We start from the raw sequence: 16,949 nt of genomic DNA, 5'->3' as shown, positions 1-16,949 counted from the left end.
ATGGACAACAGGAGTCAGTAGAAGATACCAGCAAGCAAGACTAAAGCTCAGTACTCATTACACAGTAACAGATACTTGGCCACAGTAAGATCCACTGCAGAGTGGGAGAAATAACACAGTCAACATCTTCATTTGTCCCCGTTCTCTCCCTTATCCTGGCAAACACAGCATACAAAAGATGGGGTGCTACAAAATGAAATGGAGACTCCAAAAAAGTTTTTTAATCCTTTCAGTGGGTAGGATTATAGGTTGCCACATAACCTTTGGGAGAACTGACAGAAAAGAGATAATGCTGAATATCTTTATTTCTTATTCATACATGGCAGAAGTTTTGCTGCTGAGAAAGCTGTCCTTGATCCAAAACAGAGGACTCAGAAAAGATGGAGACAAACTCCCTGGAACTGCCATTAAATTCTCAGGGTATGTTAATTTAAAGCAACCTTGCTCCATGCTAATTTTCACTCCTGGATAATCACATCCATAACCACACTCTCAATCCCTAGCAGCCTCTTTCCAGGGTATTCTCTTGCCCACCTTGACACAACTCAGACTGCTCCCCAAATCAAAGGGATCCAAATCCTCAGCTGTCCACTTGCAGCAAGTTTTAGGCTGCTCTGCACAGCCACTGGACACAATGAAGCTATGTAAGAAGCACAGACAGATAAGGACTGGTACAGATTGATTACATGAGCTCATATATTGTTGACTCATGTAGCCCTGCTTATTACAGACTTTGCCTGACAGCCAAGTCAGACATTGAGAAAGTTGTGATAAAGCTACAAAGTACTTAATACCAATAGCTTGTGTTTTGTGGATCAAAGCATTCCATTGATTCCATTTTATGGGGTGGAGGTGTTTGTTTTTAATTCATTTCTGAATATTGGATGTCTGCATCTTGTTTCAAGAACACTAATAGATAAAACAGACAAATTTTATCAAAGCATCTGTACCACTCACTGCTACACATGCTTTGCAAATAACAAATCTTCCTTCTACATTCTGTTCTAGCCTAAAAATCTTCAGTACTACACAATCTGGATACAATTTTGTTTCTACATCTGAGCCTGAAAGCCACAACATCCGTCCTTAACTTTCTGCTCCAACCAAAAGAACTAAAAAGTGTGCTTTGAAATGAGGGCATCATTCTTCCTGGGACATCTCTCCAACTCACAATTAATGCAACTGGATAGGTCAGATACTCTAAAATACACCAGTAAATGCTGGTCACCTGGACACACAGGGCAGTGTCTCTCTTACAGCAAACCTGGGCTACATTTACCCAAGGCCTGTAAGAATAGGACAGATATGACCTGTCTGCTTTCTCTCACTTTCCTGTCTTACAAACACATTCTGTTTAGATGGTTTATCTTCCATTGCACTTCAGAGTGTCTTGAATTTACAGCTGAATGACAGCATTTGATGGATGTAATTTCCCTTTTTCCTAAAGGCACCAACAACCATTTCCAGTTCTTGAGGCTCATCCAGGTGTCCATCTATAAACACCCACTTCTTGCTCTCACCACTCTTAACCCACTTTCCCCTCCAAACAGCATGTAGAAAAGTAAAGAAATTAAAGTATGTACAACGAATTAAAACATTACATGTGGTGCATGTGATCTATTATGGGGAAATAGCTCATTTCAGCCACCAGAGTATGGTGGGCCCTGCCTACAATAGTACACTCAAAAAATGCATATGCATTATTAATTATTGTAACAAACCACAGAACCAAGGAGACAGGCTCTACTATCACTGTCTTACAAATGCAAATCAAAATATGTATATTAATAAAATTATACAGAAAGAATAACTGTAAAAGGTAAGTTGCCATGTGGAAGCACTAGGTTTCCATATACATAAATATCTCAGCAATTTTTTTATTAAAGCTTTCTATAGACGTAGTTACATATTTCAGTAATACACAGGATATTTACAATTTCCAGGTCAAGCTCAACACAACAGATGTTCAGGAAGCAGATTTATAGATGAAGTCAAAGAAATGCCTCAGATACTTTACCACAACCATACTTATAAAAATGCAAACTTCCATGTGCTTTCTCTTGTGATCCATTCACAAACCAGCAATAAATAAAGGGGAAAACAGGGACATAGTATAAGTGACCTTCTTGTTCTGCATTTGAATGAATTGTAGTCTCATAAGTGAGCAGTATTTCAGAAACATTTCAGTTAAAAGTGAAACCAAATTTTCAGTAATGTATGAAAAATTGATATTTCACTGCCTCACAAAGGATTTCCACTGAGTCTGAAGGAAATTAGAGAACATATTCCATCAAATTCAAGAGGGATTTTATGCCTATAGTGCCTAAGCTCTTGTCAGTAATTACAGGTATGTGCTTCAGGATGTCTTTTATCTATCATTATGGAAGCAGGCACTGTCTGAGTTGTAACTAACCAATAAAAATAAACACCATCTACTCATTACATTTCAAGACTCCCAAAACTGTCTGATGCCTCATTGATGAATCTGTCTGCCTACAGCATTTCACATAAAACAGGAGAAGTAAAACCAAATTGTCTTAGGAAATAAAGTGCATGCAGTTAAAGGACATGCACTGTAAAGAACAACTAGCCACAGACTGGAATAGAAGCAATCAAGAAATTTCTAACAGGTGGAGACAAAAGAGGAGCAGAGAAGTATGGTCTGCTGCAATGAGAAATGAAGATTTCAAGCAGCTGCCTCATTGGATATAATAACTTGCAGCTGGGTGAACTGCAGCACAGCTGGATTATTTCTAGAGATACTGTGTATAGATTCCCAGTATATATGTATATATACATATATAGTTGCAGGATATATGTATATCTGTGTGTTCACTAACTAGAAGTAAGTTACTTGAGAAAGTATAAATACAACAGTAAGGTGACGTCTTGTCCTGTAGGTGAAAACACTAAGTTGTCCAAGTATTGCACACAAAGCTGAGAGAATGCAGCTCAGCACAGCCTCCCCTGAGCCCCAAGGAGCTGGCAGTCACAAATCAGGGAAGGCCAAGCATTCATAAACTGGGACTCAGTTACTTTTGGGTCTCAAGGACTGCCCTGCCAAGGACCACAGCCATTCAGGAAACACACACCAGGACCCACATCCCTGACCATACACAGCAATCAATTCTCTGAGTACTCCAAACTGAAGTTCTACCTCCAGTTAACATAAACAGATGACAAGTGTTAGGTTTCTCCATATATATCAACCTACACTGTGTTTCTGGAATGGTTTCATAACAAGATGTAATGAACTCCAGCAATGGACACTGAACCAATAATGTGCATATAAACAATATATATCTATAATTTGTTTATAAACATATCTCACAATTCTAAGAGAAGGAAAAAAAAAACCATGCTAAACCACTGGATACAAGCATAATATATTCAGGCTTGTCTTTGGAACAGCTTTCTGCTGCTCCATCACTGAATGGAAAACAGTCCACAAACACCTTAGTGTAGAGACTTTAGAAGTGAGTAAATGGTCTCCTCTCAAGCCCTTACACCCTTGTCTACACAAAGCCCAGGCAACTGAGCCACAACCTCCCAAGCCTGAAACATCAGCACAACTGCTCTGTGCCTACAGCTGACTGTCCAGGATCCACAAGCAGCTTCTGCATTGTCCTGGTAACTGCACTCCCTGTACCTCCTCTCTGACTCCTGGGTACTCCAAGTGCTTGATGCTACATGCACATCACAGCACCTGACCAAGATTTTTAAGAGATCTTGGGCTTTTCTTCCATTTTGTAAATAAATCATATTAATCAGACCTCATTCAGTGCCTTCAGTGTCATCAACTGCCAGCAGACTCGAGAAGTTTTTTAGCAACTTTAACATCTTAAGCTGGGCCACTACATTTTGATCTGTCAGAAGAAGCTATTTTGTCATTCAAAATGAGTGAAAACTGTCATTTAAAATCCAGCAAGAAAAAAACCACAAATTAATAAATGCAGCAGCTCTGTATTACTCTTCAGTCTCCATCTTAATACCCAAACTGATTTATACTAAATCTTAAATGCCTCTCGTCTGACACAAAGTATTGAAGCTGCAGTATTTACTAGACACTTGTGGAAGCTATAAATTTCATTTTCTTCAGAGCTTATATTTATCCCAGCTGTAGCAGGCACATATCTCTAGCTAGAAGTCGGGTTACTAGAAGGTATTTTAAGACAAAAGTGAACTGATAAATGATTTTACAGCATGTACAGATTTACCTGTACAGTGAGTTCTCCTCACAGCACAGCCTTCAGGATGGAGCACTGACTGAGTCATTTTAGAGAAAAGAGTGCCATTGAAATTCAGCATGAAAAACCACACTGACCAAATATCCCTCCATTCATTCAATGCTTGGATTCTGATACATTTCAAGTAAAGAGAAGCCAGCTGAAACTGCCTCCTGGCCTGTCACGATGCTGGGTGCTGATTCCTAGCCCTGTCAGCCTCTTTTGCCCCAGCTGATTTTCAATCCCTCTCTGTGGTGCCCATCAGCAGTTAGGTCTGGCAACAACACCACTGGGGAACACTGGGGACACATTTTTCCCCCCACACAAAATGCAGCAGTGACACCAGTACCATCTGACCCACCCTGCTTTCAGCTACAGGAATTTTCATCCCAGCTGAAACTCAGCCGGACTCCCACTGTGCTCCTCCTGTCTCAGCACCAAGCAGAACAGGGAGGTCACAGGAGCAAGGCAGGCCTGGCAGTCAGAAGGAACAGAAGAAAGGCTGCCAGGCCTTGCAGAGCTCCTGCTGCCTGCAGAGCCGGCTGTGCCAGGAGCAGGTGAAGGCGCTGCCCCCGGAGCACCCAGCGGGAGCGGGGCCGCTCCGTTCCCGCTCCGCTCCCGCAGCCCTCCGGCCTCCGGGCCTGGCTGCCAGCAGCGAGCTCTTAAACTGCTCCCGAGATCTGAGCGTGGCTCTGCTCCTAGAAACTCGCTGCCTTCATCCAGCACTTGCAGCCAAAGACATCTTGACTCTACCAAGTGGAACTAAACCAAGTGTACAGACACCGCTGGGATGATCCCTGAGCCACGTCCCCGCTCCTGCTGCTGCCTCCAGAGCCAGCATCCAGTCAGCCCCAGCACAAGCCACAGCTGCACATGTAAAATCACACACACGTTGGGAACAGCCAGGACTGCTGGGAAATAAATGGTCTGCCCTGCAAACAAGTGCAGTCACCTGAAAGGGGAGCTCTGAAACTACAGCTGATTTATTTACAACAAAAAGCAAACCAAAACATCATTTGGAGGGAATGTTTGGTCAAGTATCCATTTTACGAAACTTGCCATTAAAAATTGACTGTGAAATAACAAAACAAACAAAAAAATTAACAGAATTATTTCCATTTCAACTTAACATTTCATTTACTTTGAGGGAAGAGCCTCAATATCTGCTAGGGGTAAATCATGTCTGACTTTCAGTGGACCAAGCTCTGATTTGCAAAAAACTCTATTTTTCTCTAAGACAACGAAATTGCTCAAACTTAGCAGTATTTTTCTCCTTGTAATTTCCTTCACTTAGAAGGCAGAAAAAGGCCAAGTGCCCAAAGAATACATTTTTAGCTCTGTCAAGTTTTACACACATGGGGAGCAGCCCTGACAGGTCACCATTCTGAAGAGCAACCAGGCCAGTAAAACCCAAAGTCCCTGCAGGACTGTGCAGAGCAGAGCTCACAGTGCCTGTGCCTGCAGGTGTGACTCTACCAGCTGGAACAGAAACCCAGGGCTGGCTGGGACTGCTGCTTAAAAGGCTGCTTATTACACAAACCTGGCTGACATTTTCAAACAGAAGTCAAAGCAAGAGGGTCTGCAGCTGACCAGGATTTTTTGCAGTTGTTGATTGGAAAATACTGCATTTGATGAGGAATTCTGGATTTATGAGACTATCCAGGTATCCTCCTGAAGACAAAATATCAGGCACAGGTTCTCCTGGAGAGGACTTTATTCCATATTTAACCTTATAGAGAATTTGTGATAAATAAGTCTGCAGCTGTCTCCCCCCTTTCAACAAATGCAGCCTAAGAGAGACTCCTGTGGCCAGATCCCCAGAGTTACCCTTTTCAACCCACCAACAGGTTCTGTTTTCAATAGACTCTTTTATCCAGCCATCAAAAAGTTATTAATTTTTCATCAGAATTAAAAATGATGGTTAAGTGAACTTAAGATTTCAAATTAAAGAGTTCAATTATCAGTATTTAAAACATTCATTATTTCTTCAGAGTTAAACTTCCTTACAGGTGTTATGGTTACATCAATGTGATATTTTCCCTCTGCCACAACTGGATCCTTCTTCTCAAATCCTGCCCTTAAAGTCATCGTGTGCTATTGGTTCTCACACACAAACTAGGATTTTTCATTAAATACTCTACATTCATAGGGTTTATAGTCCCTCTAATATGACTTTTTTAATAAAGACAAAAGTTTCTGTTGGAGCAGCAGCAGATAAAATGGGTTAGAAATGCAGCTGCACCAATCTGAACAAGGGAGAAATAAAAATATGTGTATTTTTTTAAAAAACAATAATAATCACACTTAACTCGCCAGCAAGACAGTGCTGTGAATTACAGTTTAACTGCCCTTCTTGATCCAGTGTAAACACTAGGAGCAAGCTGTGCTATGCAGGGGAGGGAAAAAGAAATTATCATGGCAAGTTCTAGATCCCCTGATTCATCTTTCCTGGCAAAAGATGGAGTGAGTCAAAGCTGCTGTGTAGGAAGCAAGGAGAGGGAGGTGGGCTCAGCTGGCTCAGCACTGGCTGGGTCTTAGCTGGGGTTTGAAAAGGGATGCATCAAAGCTATCATAACTCTGGAGGGCCACCTTGCAGAAGCACTGCTGCCTGCAGAATGTGCCTTCAGCCGTGTGCTTGCTGGGGTACCTGGCTCCTTGCTCTGCCTGAATGCATGGTACAAAGTGCCAGAGCTGTACAGCTCTGAAACTTCCTTTTGGGCAACTTCACAAAGCCAAACACGGCTTTAACTAGAAACACTGAATATACACTGAATGTTCATAATTGGAGATAAAGAGGTGCAGCTCTGCCACTCCTCACTCTGCCCACAGTAGATAAGAGCAGGACTGAGACATGGCTACATTAGAAACAACCATTATCAGATCTAACTGGGTGTCAGATATAAACCTACCTTCACCTGCACTGACTCATGTTCAGCTATAAAAACAGGTAACATCAGCTGTGGATCAAAGCTGCCTGATGGCTCCCACTGAGTAGAAGTCACATCTGCCTTTCCAAAACACAATCTGTATAATAATGCAAAACCAAGTTGTTTTCCCTTACCTTCTGCAAAAGGTTCCCATTCATAAAATCGACCCATAAATGGCTTGTTATTGTATGATGCACACTGTACCTCTCTAATATTCCTGCTGCTTTCAGGACACATCTGTTTAGATTAAAAAAAAAAAAGTAGCATTATAATCAACAGCAAAGTTATTGTTGCCTTCCTATTAATGAACTTTAGAAGGTTAGTGAAGGCATTGCAAAATTCTAATCCAGATGAATGATATAAACATCAGGAGACCTCTTAAAAACAGGTAACAAGCTGTGCTGTTAAGTAACAGTATCAAAAGTGCCTGTTGAAGAAAATTAATTTGTGAAGTTAATGGAGCAACAGTTCTACTAAAAAAAAAGTAAAGCTTTTATTGAGCTGTCATTTTCCTCAGCAACAGCACAACACTTCAAGATAAATTCAATATTAGATTAGAATTACTTCCTTTTCACAACAGCTTCACATTTTTCATCATTAACTTTTTGGGCTCAGATTCAACAGAGTTGAAACACTCAACATACATGCTTCCGTAAGTTATTAAAAGCTGACCACAGCAGTTTTTTATTCTCATCCTGTGCTTTCATACCATATTTCCACTTTTTATTTTATATTTCTACATGCTGCTCTTATAGTCACTGCATGACTTTGCAGTTCAGGTCATGCCTTCAGATCCTGAGCTCCTGCAACTAAGGAGCTGCTGTAGGAGTTTTGCAACTAAAGAGCTGTTTCTACACAAGCACACAGGTATTGAGGCAGGGCAGGTTTTACAGGTGGAAATAGCATCCTTCCTTGGGTCACTGCAATGCACACCTTTGGCACACCAGCCTTGTTTGCATGTGAAATAGACTCCAAAAGCAAATACCAGTTAAATACTTAATGACTTTGTTCTGCCTGAATCCTCACTGCAGTTAGAGCAGAAGTTTACTCTGTGTGTGGGCACATACAAAGGGACAAAGACTTCTAACAAATGCAGGGGTTTAATTAGAACAATTTCTATGCCTGGGCAAAATAGGCAAGCTTTGGACACAGATGCATTTTTTTTCATAGCCTTTAGATAATACAAATTACTACTAGAATACTTAGAAACAGTAGAAATTACAGGAAGTACTCAACTAGAACAGCAGAATATTTTTTCTAGATGACAGATTTCAAGGGAAAGCTAGAGATAACATTATATGAAAACAGAATGGCTAAATAACTGTGTTTTCAAAGGGAACAGAAGAGAATCACTAAGAACAACTCCTGTTGCATCTGCAAGTCAGTTCTCTTATGCCTGTATAGTAGGAAAGACTGGCTGTCTGCTGGGGAAGCCAGGCACATCAGAGGTCCCAGAGGAGCTCTTGCTTTGTATCCACCATCTCCCTAAGAAGATGCTTGCAACTTGATCAAAAAGACATCAAAGTCAAGAGTTTTCAAGTGGGCTATAAACTGTACCAAAGACAAGCCCAGGGGAAGGTTCATGGACTACTTTATCTTCTACTAAAATCATGGTAACAAATCTTGTAGAATAAACACAGTTTCTGGCCAAGCAGCCATCTGTGCTTCTTCGCCCACCCTTCTGAGATCCCCAAGTACATGCAAATACTGCTTTCCTCAACAAAGTCTCTAATAAAAATTTAAAAAACCACAAAACCCAAAAAAACCCCAAAAACAAACAAACAAAAAGCCTTCTCTGAAAATAGGACCATGAACCACCACATTGGACGGGTGGGACTAAAAGCCTTTCTAATGCCAAATGCAGAAAGCAAAGCTATATTCCCACAACTGAAGCACAGCTCCCTCCGTGTGTGGCACAGCAATGCACAACATTTATTCACCTCAACCACCATCCAAGGCAAGGAAATGTATTTTTCATGGAAAGCAATTATTGCACATATCCTAAAGGTGAAGGGACAGAACCTGAGCTGGCATAAATTAAGGTCACTACACTAAATTATAGCAGAACAAACATCAGTTTGTACCAGCCAAGAAGTCAGCCTGAAGGGTTTCTTTCTGGAATGCTTTTCCCTTTTTTTGGCACATGTTTTCTACCAGCCTATTGTGAAGTTTAGTTGCTTCTTGTTTTTCCTTTTCTGACCCTTGAGCTCATGCTCTCGTGTACCAGTATTTCTGGCTCATAAACCATTTCCTGTACACCCAACTCATACCAACTGCAGGCAATGTATGAATAAAAATATCAAAATATTCATTGCTGTTGCCAACAAATAGTGACATCCATGCCTTCTAAGATCCTTTTCATATAGCTACAATTTCTGTTTTTAAACTTACTGACAGTTGCCCACAAGAGAGACCTTAGTGCTTTAAAGCAGGACCAAATTCAGACAAATGCATTAAACTCTGTGTGGATCAAGCAAAATTCAGAATAACAGGCTAACTCAGAACATCCCTGCCACTTTAGAAGCCCCAGCTCAGTTGCCCTTCCTTCATTTCTTTCATCAAGGTTTAATTGCAATATAAAATTTTGAGGAAAAATTTGAACAATCTGGTGTGCAAAAACAATCTGGTCTGGTCTTGCTTTGTTCTTGATACAGATTATATTAATTTGTACTTTTAATGTCTTCTAAAATATTCTTTAGCTATGAAGTACAAGTAGGCAAAATGACAACAGTCCATGAATCACCGAGGCTTAAGAGTTATATTATACTCTACATATATACTAGTTAACATCTATGCACCATTTACTAGCCCCACCTAAATTGTTAATGCATAGCTGAATGCAATGACAGTTTTATGCTGCCTACAGCTCAGCCTCCCTGAAAATTAAATCCTTGAGCCTTTCTCAGAACACCTGAGTGCCAGGCACTTTCTCTTGGCCTCTCTGGCTTTCTAACACTTTTGTAGGCAGAAAACCACTAAAATAAAAAAAAGTATTACCCTGTACAATCAAAAGTGAAGCTTCAGTATAGGGACTCCTGTAGACCCTCATTTTTTATTTATTCCCTGAGAGGACAAGCCATTTTTACACTTCAATATAATTACTATTTCTGTCATATGCAGCTCCTAATATACAGCAACAAGCATCTGTGATGAGAAGATGGCAAGCCCAAGGGCAGCTCCCATTTGCAGTGTCTAACAGCTGTGCCTTGCAGGGCTGCCCAGGGCGAGCTGAGGCTGCCAGGACACGGCCCTGGGCTGCAGCTCCGCCGGCCAAGGGCCCCGTGCTGGAAGCAGCAGGCACATTGGCACGTCTGCAGGTGAAGAATGTTCTCTGGCTAAGCCAGACTGCTAGGATTTAAACAGCACACATCTCTTTCCAAAATTTCCCAGAGACTTTTGGAATGAACTTTGCTGTAATATTTAACTTACTGTGTGATTCTCCCTCGGTTTCCCCTCAGTGACATCAAGGCATTAAAATCTGCTGCAAGAGACTTGAAAACAGTGTTTTGGTAAACAAAATGTTGACTTTGATTCAGGGTTTTGTTAGTGACAGATCTGGAATTTCTTTTTTTTTTTCCTCAAAAACTTTTTCCTGTGATTACTAAGGGAGTTATTAAGGGAGTCCTTTTAAAACCAGATCTAGGGAAGCAAAAGCAGCAAAAAATATACTTTGCATCTACTAAGATAAATCTCAGATTCCTTTGTGCAGAGTCAGATATAAATTATCTAGAAATACATACTTTCTACTGGGAGAGGGTTTTTAAATTATTGTTCTTTCAGCTGTGCACTGTAAAATTAGATACAACATCTAGAATGCATAATTTTGTATGTTTTTTGATGATGTTTCTCCTACCTAAAATAAGCTGCTTGGACAACACAATGACATAAATTTAGCATGTGGGGCTGCATTCAGCAAAGTGCCTTCCAAGTGCTGGATATTGGTGTTTTCACACAGGGTAAGGTGTCTCAGAGCTGTCCCTGCTGCACTTGCACACAGCTGTTTCAAGGAGGACACCTCCACTTTTCCTCCTGGGCCTTCAGAGCGTGAGGAAATCCCCAGCAGCAGCAGCCCTGATGGTCAGGCAGCACTTAGGAGTAAATTTTAGAATTATTCCTTCATCTTGTAGGACCTGAGGCTAAACTTATTGAAATGCACTGTGCCTACTGTTGATAGAAACTTTGTACTTTGGAAAGAGTGGCTTTATTTATGCCTCAGTTTCTTCTGAAATATGCAGGTATGACAGTAGTCTGAGGGACAGAAACACACAGTATTTTCTTTGTTATGTACCATTAGAGTTTTGTTAAAATAACCTGCTACTACAGTTAAGACTATAAAACAAAGAAACCACCCTGCTAGCTTTTTAGCTTTTGGTTAACATTTGAAAAGCACACTTTTTAACAAATCCTTGACACTTGCTTTAATTAAAGAAGTGCTGGCAAAACACCAGAAAATTATCAATCTGCCAGCTGTGGGCTCACATCTGCCATTAGCAAAGCTGTGTCAAAGCTGAGCTGAGATAACACTTCTGGAAATGTGTAATGGGCCGATTTGGTCCTGAAACCACCTCTACAGGCAATTAAAACATTGACTAAGATTTTTGGCAATGTTTCATTCTTATGACCTACAGTAACTGGCAAAGGCTTTTTCCAAAGCCCCATATCCCTTCTTGATTCTCCAGGTTCAGACATAATTCATAATTAGTATTTTTCTCTGTGTGCAATACTACATGTTTAATTAAGTCCAAATAATCTAGTTGTACTCTTGTTTTCATTTTTGTAGTGGTGCTCTCTATAATCATGTCAATCCTTTGGCATCTGAAAGGAAAAACACACCTCCAAAGAAAAATAATTGAAATACTTGTTTCTGAAACAGTAATCTGAAAATTGTTCTTTCCTTTGCAGAGCTTGTGTATTGTGTCCTTCAATATGCACAGTCTATAAATTCCACTTCTTTACACAACAAGCCACCACTTCTGCAGTGAACTTTGATATTCTGCTCTGAACTGCGGGTCTCTTGCTTCTCTTGAAACCTACAGAAGTTCCAAGTCCATGTAAGAAAGTGGAATGCAGGGTCCTTGAAATGTTAATTTTCCAGCTAAGCTGTTTCTCTTTGCATAGGACCATGTTTCCCCATAGGCAGTACCTCAAGGCAACCTCGTTTTGTCCAGCTGAACACACACTGAAAGAGAGAAATTACCCACTTAAAATCCTGGAGACGCTGATTTCCCCAATAGTTCTAATTTTATTAAATTGTAAGAGAACATAAAGACAACTGTCTGCCATCCAAAAAAAAAAAAAGTTCTATATAAGACATATTAAATATGCCTAGATATCTGTGGCACAAAATACCAGACACAATTCAAATGGAACTGATGCTCCTGAAAAACCAAAATGTGCAAGAAACTTTAAAATGCATGTGAAGAACAGCTCTGCAGTAAAAATAGTGCTAGCCAGCTCTGGTTACAGCGCACAGCCACAGACAGTGCACTGTGAATGTCTGGCCTGACATGCAATGAGAATTTCCATCTGGGAATGCAGCGGTATCTGCACAAGTTTATGAGGAAGGAAGGAGCACCTGTCCTGGCAGACTCTGCACTGCCTCAAGCCATGGCTTTACACCTCCGTGTCTGCTGCAGTGGAGACAAGCAGGGCAATGACAGTCACTGAACTCCAAGGTGCTGCACTAACCACACGCCCCAGGCCGAGCAGAGCCCGCGGCAGCCACGGGGGACCGCAGCCCCTCTCTGTCCCTCACGGCAGCCACAGGGGACTGACTGCAGCCCCTCTCTGCCCTCACGGCAGCCACAGGGGACTGCAGCCAGCCCCTCTCTGCCCCTCATGGCAGCCACAGGGGACTGACTGCAGCCCCTCTCTGTCCTCACGGCAGCCACAGGGGACTGCAGCCCCTCTCTGTCCCTCACGGCAGCCACAGGGGATTGCAGCCCCTCTCTGCCCTCACGGCAGCCACAGGGGACTGCAGCCCCTCTCTGCCCTCACGGCAGCCACAGGGGACTGACTGCAGCCCCTCTCTGCCCTCACGGCAGCCACAGGGGACTGACTGCAGCCCCTCTCTGTCCCTCATGGCAGCCACAGGAGACTGCAGCCCCTCTCTGCCCTCACGGCAGCCACAGGGGACCGCAGCCAGCCCCTCTCTGCCCCTCATGGCAGCCACAGGGGACTGCAGCCCCTCTCTGTCCCTCATGGCAGCCACAGGGGACTGACCGCAGCCCCTCTCTGCCCTCATGGCAGCCACAGGGGACTGCAGCCCCTCTCTTCCCCTCACGGCAGACACAGGAGACTGCAGCCCCTCTCTGCCCTCACGGCAGCCACAGGGGACCGCAGCCAGCCCCTCTCTGCCCCTCATGGCAGCCACAGGGGACTGCAGCCCCTCTCTGTCCCTCATGGCAGCCACAGGGGACTGACCGCAGCCCCTCTCTGCCCTCATGGCAGCCACAGGGGACTGCAGCCCCTCTCTTCCCCTCACGGCAGACACAGGGGACTGACTGCAGCCCCTCTCTGCCCTCACGGCAGCCACAGGGGACTGCAGCCCCTCTCTGTCCCTCACGGCAGCCACAGGGGACCGCAGCCCCTCTCTGCCCTCACGGCAGCCACAGGGGACTGACTGCAGCCCCTCTCTGTCCCTCATGGCAGCCACAGGGACCGCAGCCCCTCTCTGCCCTCACGGCAGCCACAGGGGACTGACTGCAGCCCCTCTCTTCCCCTCATGGCAGCCACAGGGGACTGCAGCCCCTCTCTGCCCTCATGGCAGCCACAGGGGACTGACTGCAGCCCCTCTCTGTCCCTCACGGCAGCCACAGGGGACTGCAGCCCCTCTCTGCCCTCATGGCAGCCACAGGGGACTGACTGCAGCCCCTCTCTGTCCCTCACGGCAGCCACAGGGGACTGCAGCCCCTTTCTTCCCCTCACGGCAGCCACAGGGGACCGCAGCCCTTCTCTGCCCCTCACTCCTTCCAAGGGCTGCCTATCACAGATGGTAAAGACCTTAGACGTGTGCACAATACAAAATCGTTGTACTTCTACCCAAATCCCATCCAGGCAGCAGTGAGCCTGTGTTTGGATCAGGGAAGATGGGCCCTGGCAGAGCTGCAGGGTGCCTGCCTGCCCCAGCCGGCTGCCACTGCCATGGCCAGGGAACTGCTGCCCTCTCAGCCTGCAACTTGAGAACACTTTTTCCCATTAATATTTCAGCTTTGCAACAAGAAGGTCCTCTGAACTTAACTAGAAAAGTCTTTGAACTGCTACCCAAACCTGATCTTTATTAACTGCAATCTATTAGACACATAAGGCATTAATGCATAATGTAGCAAGTGCATCAATTACTGCTTTACGTTTTTTCCATTCTGTAGCACTTTACATCTGAAAATGCAGTCTGTCTAATAATGGGGAAGAAAGCTCAACCAAACAGATGGAAAAAGTAGTATTTCTGCTTAACTTCACGGGTTTGTGACTTTTTCTTTTTAAATTCTCACTGACAGATCCATCTGATTAAACTGAAATAACTTATTTTATTTCAGATTTACAGCAACTTGTAAAAGATTCAAGTCCAGCTTTGGTTTTAAATAAAATCTTAGTCACTCGTCCATCCCACACAAAGCATCTCCAATGATCTAATGTGCACGACTGGAAACATTTGGAACTACTACCTTAGGAGGGGCTAATCAAGGAGCTATAATAGGAAAATTAACAGTACATTTCCTCAGCAATACCAAAAATGTGTCAAGAAAATACTCCAGTTATGCTTAACGCTAAAATTTTACAAATACTATTCCAAAAAAAACTAAGCAACCAACCAACCAAAAATTCTGAGAAACAATAATTGGTTTCTATAAGATGGAAGTTGAGCAGCTAGAAAATGGAAGGCAAATACTGGAAACAGACCATGCTGGAACAGAGCATTATCTGCTGTAAAGTGATACACAAGTATGTCCTGAAAGTCAGGCCTGTATCAGCTCACACCTGCATGCTGAAGACTGCTGCTAGTCTTTTTTGATCCAGCAAAAGACCAGATGACTGGTCTTTTTAAAGCTGGGCTTTTTTTAAATGTAGTTACTATTTTACTGTCCCAAATTTCTTTTAGTATCCAGGCCCCTGAGCAAAGAGCTACTTCAGTATTGAGATTGGAGTTTACACAGAATATTCTTTCCATGCTCCCAAGCAAGCATCAAAAGCTTTCCATTTGCAGCAGAAATCATAACTGTTTTGTACAGCTGCTGTTCCCACTCCCAGCAGTGCTATCACCTTTCCATATAAATGTGCTGCATTAAAAAATCCCACAGATACAAGAATCCCTCCAACCAAAAACCTGTTTACAGAAACACTACACAGTGCTCAAGGTGCCTAAGCTGCAACCTATTGCCTCATTTAATGGGAAATCAATGAAAAGCTATTTCCATTTCACACAATCTGGTTCAAATGAAGAATGCCTAAACATGGAAACTTCCAGCTTCATCATCTTGCACTGTCTCATCTGTCTACATTATTCAAATCCCTGCAAAATGGAACATGTTTTATTAGTCCTTCTCAGAAAATGGGAGGTTTATGTACTAAGAAGAGTTGCTTTCATATACTAGCATTATTCTTCTTTACACTAGAAATATCAGCCACTCCAAAACCCTCTCTGAAAGGCACCACCTTTCAAAATCAGCTATGAAAGACCCTGAGACAAACTCATGCTTGATCCATCTTTAGTAAAGTGGACAGACTTTAAGCAAAGCTGATCTATCTAGTCCTCATAGTTTGTAGAAAATTATGCCACTGTGATGAAACATCTACTCTAGGGTTTCCAGCAGTATTTTATTACATTTTTATGAAGTATTGTTCTTGGAGCTGCTGTTCCTTCTGGGGAGCAGTTTTTATGTGACTCTCATTCTACCAGCTTCAGCAGTGGGCAGGAGTAATCCTCCAGCAGTTTTCTCTATGAAAGCCCAATCAACTTCAATGGAAACTCCACTTCATGCATTCCATTTAAATGACTGGTCTTTGTGTGGGAGGAAGCATTACCTGAATGGTTCCAACCGGAGGACTAAAACTTTAAGGAAGTTTCTGATTGGTATTACCACGATAATCTACTTTTTAATTAAAAATTCATATTGCAGCAGTAATCACAACATTTTTAGAGAATGAGGTCTAGTATAAGTAACAGCCAGGCAACAGAAATGCCAATGTGGTGCTACTTGAGACAGAAACATATAGGCTAATGTATAGTTGTTTCTACAACCAGGGGGAATTTGAAACAAGTTTGTTGGGACAATTTATTTTGTTTGTTTTTGTTAGAAAAAAATGAAATCTAGGATGTGGAACAATTTGTTTTCCACAAAAAATGAACATCTTTAGAGCAAGGTAAATGCAACTTAAAAACAACTTTGAGCTTGCAGGAACCCAGTCTGAAACAGAAACTGCAGCATTATTCAGATTTTAGAGTTCACGTTTCCCTCAAAAATGAGTTTCTGATACAACACACATTTAAACTGTTTCTGTGATATATTCTTTCCTCCTGGGTCATATACTTCAAAGAAGAAGAAAAAAAGGCACCTCAAACCAACTGGCAGATACATTTGTCTTATTTTAGAATGGTTTAATATAGCTGCAGCTGGTAGCACTGTCCATTTACTGATGAGTTTGTCCAACTTTAGCCTCTCAGCCTAAAACTTTCCACTCCTGTTATCTGTTTTAGTCTCTTTTTTTGACTGAAGCATTTCATCCCAGAATCCGCCCAAAGGAAAACAAAAGGAAAAAGTGTTTTATTTTTTCCCATGCCGCCAATATTCTGACTTTT

The 16,949-nt window shown here is 42.5% G+C and overlaps 1 protein-coding gene across 3 annotated transcripts in view; it reads right to left on the bottom strand.

The window, feature by feature from the left end:
* THSD4 (thrombospondin type 1 domain containing 4) overlaps positions 1 to 16,949 on the bottom strand; it is a 272,344-nt gene that overhangs the window by 162,666 nt on the left and 92,729 nt on the right. For all 3 annotated transcript variants that reach the window (XM_064389270.1, XM_064389267.1, XM_064389268.1), the window contains exon 6: positions 7,288 to 7,390. In XM_064389270.1, the coding sequence (XP_064245340.1) occupies positions 7,288 to 7,390 (103 nt within the window). The remainder of the gene's footprint in view (positions 1 to 7,287; positions 7,391 to 16,949) is intronic.

The sequence above is a fragment of the Passer domesticus genome, chromosome 14 (assembly GCF_036417665.1).
Source record: "Passer domesticus isolate bPasDom1 chromosome 14, bPasDom1.hap1, whole genome shotgun sequence".
NCBI classification, from domain to species: domain Eukaryota; kingdom Metazoa; phylum Chordata; class Aves; order Passeriformes; family Passeridae; genus Passer; species Passer domesticus.
The sequence above is the reverse complement of the archived record's forward strand: the minus strand, read 5'-3'. Positions and strand labels throughout refer to the sequence as shown.